Source organism: Morone saxatilis, unplaced genomic scaffold, assembly GCF_004916995.1.
Source record: "Morone saxatilis isolate NCDOM2014 unplaced genomic scaffold, NCSU_SB_2.0 Contig18, whole genome shotgun sequence".
NCBI classification, from domain to species: Eukaryota; Metazoa; Chordata; class Actinopteri; family Moronidae; genus Morone; species Morone saxatilis.
In genome coordinates this window covers 27741544-27747800 of record NW_023339740.1, presented here as the reverse complement: position 1 = coordinate 27747800, position 6257 = coordinate 27741544, and the positions used below count along the sequence as shown (strand labels likewise).

The 6257-nt window shown below is 40.0% G+C and overlaps 1 protein-coding gene across 3 annotated transcripts in view; it reads right to left on the bottom strand.

Moving 5' to 3' along the window:
• Positions 1-6257, bottom strand: part of LOC118328400 (serine/threonine-protein kinase 4-like) — a gene marked incomplete at its 5' end in the record, with an annotated part of 26032 nt that overhangs the window by 7590 nt on the left and 12185 nt on the right. The window contains 1 exon segment of one of the 3 annotated variants that reach the window (XM_035662126.1): positions 7-1684. Coding sequence (XP_035518019.1) covers positions 1526-1684 — 159 coding nt within the window. 3 annotated transcript variants of the gene reach the window in all.

Below are 6257 nucleotides of genomic sequence, written 5' to 3'. Positions count from 1 at the left end.
AGTTTTGTGAAGCAAATTATATTTTATTTTTCTTTCTATTCTGTTAATCATCTGCTGATATTTATCTTGTGACCTGCAGACTCTCTGATACAAAATCAACATTAACGACGACTCAATGAATCTGAATATTTCTCTCTAACTGGTCCTGTTCATTAATGGGAACTTATACTGGGAACAAAGTCAGACATCGAACCTCCAGTCAGCGCCATGCAGAGGAAGATGAGAATGGCAAAATCATATAAACAAAGTATTAATCCTCAACAATCATCATCATCCTGACATGTTCTTTATCTGATGATTTACATTAGCTGAGCACTTTTCTTTCAAACTAGAAAAACTCTGCACTGAAAAAGCTCAATTGTGTCTTTGCTGACGTATTTCTGCTGTTTGGCTCCTCGCTGAAGAGGAACTGTGAGGAACTTTTTAAGCGTTGTTGCAACAAACGACCAGAAAACTGGTCTAATAACTATTCAGTTGAGAGACTAAAACATGATTCATTACGACAGCAGACTCAGAGCAGCGTGTAGAAAAAATTAAAAACTAGGAACACGTACCGGATTAAAGAAATTTAGTTTTCAGAAACAAGTTTAAAGGAGAAATCTGAGTTTAGAGTGAGGAACACTGGATGTTTAACACCCCTCACATTATAAATGATGAAGACGTCCTGTTATCTCCTCTCAGTTCATCCAATTCAATCCAGCTGATAGGAAATACATCGTTCTTCAAGACTTAATCTGTGTTTAGCCTCAGATTGACCAACATTTTACGACTAGAAGAGGCAGTTATGTGCTGGAACAAACTAATAATGTGCATTTTCTACCTTTCGTGTGTTTTTCAAGAGCAGGGAATGATCCAGTTCTGGACTGCACACCCGGACTTTCACAGTCCAGAGCGGGACAACTGAAAAGTCCAGCATTAATGACAGAAAACAGACGAGTACCTGCGTTGAACAGTCAGCAGTTAAAATGTTGTACCACACGATTAAGTAAAAAAAAAAAAACTTAAAGAGATCTGAGGGGCTTCGTCACTGTGGGTTGAGAAATAAACAGAAAGAAACGTCCAGATCAGCTGACACCAAAGAAAACTCAACTCTTGACTGACCCTTCGTAAGTCCCGCCCCTTTCTGCCCTGTGCTCCAATAACAATCAACCAATCAACCAATCCTGGAGTACAGAGCAAAAAGGGGCGGGACTTAGAAAGTAATCTCTTAAACTGTTAAAACCAGAAAAACAGTTCTCGAAGGCTCCAGATTATCTCAAGAAGGCAGAATAAAAGGAGCATGGATCGTAAATCAAACAAACAATAAATGTTAATCGAAGAACAGCTCTTTGTTCTTCTTCAGCAGTTTGACATCCAAAGCGAGGATCATCACAAGTCCTCGCACAGTTTTTGGTCTCGTGAGCAGATCTTCAGCCGCCGCGAGCTTCATGTCTTATTATTATTACTGACGTTTCACAGAACTGCTGCCGAGAGCTCGAGAGATCAGACGTCCAGTTGTTGCTGTGAGGAGCTCGGCAGTTCCTTCTCAGAAGTTCTGCTGCCGTCGCTTTTTGGCCTCGATGGCGTCCAGGATGGGCTGCCTCTTGGCCTGGTAGCGCTGACGGATCTCCTCGATCTCCTGCTCCATCTGAGGGTCCAGAGAGGCGAGACGCAGACGCAGCTCCTCCACCGACCACGTACTCACCTACACAGACATTGGGTTTATTAATATGAGACACACAGACGCAGCACAGGATGGCTGCGATTATACCGCTAATCAATTACCTGATTAACTGAATATTAATAGGAAACACTCCTTGTTTCCGGCTTCTCAGATGTGAGGATTTTTAGCTTTTCCTCGTCATTTTACAGGTGATCAGACAACACGAAACTTTATGAGACGTCAACAGGTGATTGTTTTACTGTTTTCAGACATTTATAGACTGAACTGACTTTGACTACATGAGATCCCTCTGGTCCATAATCTTTCATTATCAGAGGTTACACAGACAATACAGTCAACCAACTGTGAACATACTGACGTTCTCCTAAACTTCTGCTGCTGTTTCAAAGGTCAACAAGTCCTTAAAGTGCTCAGACAAAGATTTTATGACAACTAGGTAATTGCTCTCTGAGGATGAAGACCATGTGATATGAGCTTATCAAAGCTACAAAATTTAAACATTTAAAATAAATAAATGTGAATCAAAATTCATTTCAATGTAATCTTTCATCAAGACGTCAAGAGGGAGCCACTGGAGAGGGTCCAAAGAGCCGCAGGTCACGTACCTCTGGGACTTAATCGATCAGTTGATCAATTGTTGCAGTGTTACTGTCATTATCTTGTTTAATAACTCAAACTTGGAGCTTCAACAAACCCAGCTGTTGTCCAGGTGAACAGTGAGTTGAATCTGTACTCTGCAGTCACTTTATTTATTCTGCTCTCTGGGTTAATAACATTTATAAATTCACAGCCTCACAGATCTCGTAATGGTCACTACTGTTGAGTCTAAATCACCAATAAATGAGAGGCTTGAAGCTCAGAACTGGATCTGAAGCCAGTTGCTTCCGTACTGAAGACTTCTCCTCGCCGTTACGATCCTGTGCAGCTGGAGGATCTGATGACCTGAAGATCCACCGGCCCCGAGTCCATTAATGAACACTTAGGAAAACCTTTACTACAATCTAAACATATCTCAGGGATCACAGCGATCATCAAGGTGTCTGATAAGTGAATCTATTTTAGTAGCTTTCAGAGGCTTCATCTATTGACATTTATTCTATCTGTCCCTCTCTGTTGTAGGCCTCCGATCGGGACCTGATGCCTGCTTCAGCTCTTTCCCTCGGGGATTCCCCCTCTCGGCTTTTACCAGCAGCACTCCGCTCTCCAGCTATTTATTACCCACAATCAATGGAGCTAAAAAAACACTGGCGTCCTAGTCCACCAGACGGATAACCGTGAAGAGAAGGGAAGGTCCTACAACTGGACCACACCAGGGTCAAAGTATAACAGACACTGAATATTCACTTGCTGAAACCAACAAATGGAGCAAGAAAAAATGACTTAAATGATTCATCGGTTATCAAAAGATTTGCCTACTGTTATAAAGTTAATAGTTTCATTAATCATTCTCTCGCAGTGTCTTCAGGTTTTGGACTGACATTTATATTATATTTTTATATTATGATTAATAATAATAGAGGAAATAATTGACAGTTTCCTCTCTAATGAAGATATTTGTTAGTTGCAGTCCTAAACATGTTCTCCTCGGTGTCCACTGAACTGTTGTAGCTGCTGTGAGTCCAAGATGGTGACAAACATTTAACACCTGCAGGGTGAGTGAGGGTTTTTGTGGCTTATTCCTTTAAACAAACGTAACACATAATGTCCAATTACTTGCTGCTCTCACTGGTTGAGTTTGTTGGGGCTCACATTTATCATTTATCTGCTCAGCTGAAGACATTTTCACTGAAACCCAGTTTGACTTTATGGACAGTTACAGTTACGGATCTCTCTGTATGGATCATATTGGGGAACTAAAACAATATAATAAGTTTAATTTACGCCACTATAGAACATTCTTTGCAGTAGACTGCAGTAGCTGTAAGGTTTTGTTTACCAAGTAAACAAACACATAAAATCATTAAACATTTACAGTGTGAGCTAACAGAAATATTCTCACTCTCACTTAGTGTGTGCCAGTGAAAGGTAGAAGTAAGAACTGAGCTTCAGGTCAAGTTTTCCTTCACAGATCTTTTACGTTATTTAGTGGACAGAAAGAAGAAAATGGAGGTGATGATATAAAACACTAAAGAAGATTAGAAGAGGATATAAGAAATGGAAAGTGGCCGCTACGAACCCCCAGACAAACGTCACCTGAAAGGTTGTCTCTATCCATCCAACCTCGACCATTTCAGCTAATGGTAAAGCTCTAAACCCACTGTTCACTATCTGCTCAGCATCAAACAGACACACTGACACTAGTTAATGAACATACTGGAGCATTTAGCAACTAATAGACACATTTTTCTCAGGAAATAGTGGGGACCAAAAAGAGAGATTAAAATTGGATTTATATTCCCCAAATGGAGACAAACACGAGTTAAAATGTAGGATAACGTTGCCCTCAGTCTGCCGGATGTTAAACTGCGAACACGTTTTGCCATAAAGAGATAAAATGTGATAATATGTCACTGTTGTGTTCACAGAGTCCTTAACCCAGCAGCCCCGGTTCAAGTCCATCCCACGGCCCTTTCAAAATAAAGGCAATGAAAAGCCCAAAAACAAAACAAAAAGGTGATTCGTAAGGTTGTAATTTCCTGTATTTTTAAATCTCATTCCCGGTTGTCTGGCTGAAAGCAACACTTAGAATAAGATGTCAGAGCTCCGAACTCCCCACTCAGATTTAAAATGTCAACAAACCTTCCTTCATATTAATGTTAAAACATCTGTCTCATGCATGATTTATTTAAACACATCAGATCACACATGGTCTCGTGTTTATAGGGTTAGACTCTCTACTGGGTGTTATGGATGGACTAAAACCAAACACACAGTTTACATTTCTCCTGAAGGCGGTTAACGATTAAACTTTGACAGGACATGTAACTGATGATGGACTGATGATGGACTGATGGATGCTCTGGATTTAACCTTCTGTCAGGATCAGTTAGATAAGACTACGATCTCATTGAGGTTCGTTCTGAGGACACGTCTGAGGGGAGAGGATGGGTGGAGAAAAAAAGGAGTCAGGAGTGGATGGGAGGATAGAGGAACAAGAAAACCAATGAGGGAAGAATAAAAATAGAGAAAGAGGGAGAGGACAGAATGCAGCAATTGAGGGAGATTGGTTATTCTACGTCTGCTCCTCATCAATAATGTAGGTTAGTGCTTTCTAACCACATGTCCTATGCTGCACTGAAGCATAAACCACAGATAAAATGTAAATTTTAGACAAGGCAGCTAAATATAAGGTTAAAATACTATATAACACACTAACATGTCTTAATATGAGGGTGAATTTCTACTTAAACTCAATGTATAAACCACAAACTGACAGAGGAGTTTTCCAGCAGCCAACATGATGATGTTCTGAATAACTACATTAAAGTAACATCTCAAAATACAAAAATAGCATGGCAGTCTGATCTAAAATTAAACACCGTCAGCGTGAAGCTGTCAACAAGCTGCCTCAAAGTATTAAAGATCCCAGAAGAAATCAGCTTTTTATCTTCACATTTGCAATTCTAGTGGAACAATAAACCCCCCCCCCCGGTGGGATCTGTGTCGTCCAGCGAAGCTTATTTGATTTAAATGAACTGCTTCTCCCAACGATGCAGTGAAGCACACAGATACTTTCTGTTTTGCTTCCACGGTTAAATGCTATAAGACTCTGCTGCCTTTGCATGAATGTTACAAGTTACTGTGATTAGTGTCAGAATGAGCACCAGTAACTTCAGAAAGCCTAAAGTTTTTAAACCAAAAATATTTTTTAAAGTGCATAACCAAATTATAAACTAGAAAATCACTCTGAGAACGCAACCATCAGTCCAGTCTTCTATGATATTCACACCACTCACTTTAATTACAACTTTTTACAAGTTTGTGCCGTTTAATCTGGAAAAATCACATCTCTGATTGCTTATTTCTGCTGCACTTGTTTCTACAGTGATGTTTGAGGTGGCTGCTACGCTTTGTGGTACTTTAATTACGACGGGTTCGCACATTTAGATCATTTGCTGTGGGAAAGTGAAAGATGACTCGGAGATAACTGACTGTATAGCGTTGTATTTATCACTGTGTTGGCCAGAACAGGACTTAATGCTGGGATGTTACCGCCTGTGCTACTGCACTTTCTGCAGTGAATGGATGTTTTTTTTTCTGTCTTTGATGCACAACTTTAAGGAGAACAACACGTTATCAATAGGTGGTAATCCGTCGGGCTGCCAACCATCGAGCACACAACGTAAGGAGCACATTGCAGGAAGTTTCACGGTGATAATGTCACCACCGCGCTCGACCCGACTGCTACCTCACTGCGTTAAGTAAAGAACACAAAGGTGCAAAACAAACTGAAATAACAATATCTGATTTCTCAATAATGAATATTAAAGTCAAAGTAGTTTTAAAGTCTTCCTTGGCTAATGCTACACCAAAAAGTGAGTAAAATGAGGTGATACTTTCTCTGAAGCTGAGGCCTGAAAGTTGTTTTTAACAAGACATCTTATCCATAAAGTCTAACGAGAACGTACTTTTTTTTTCCTTCAATATTTTATAT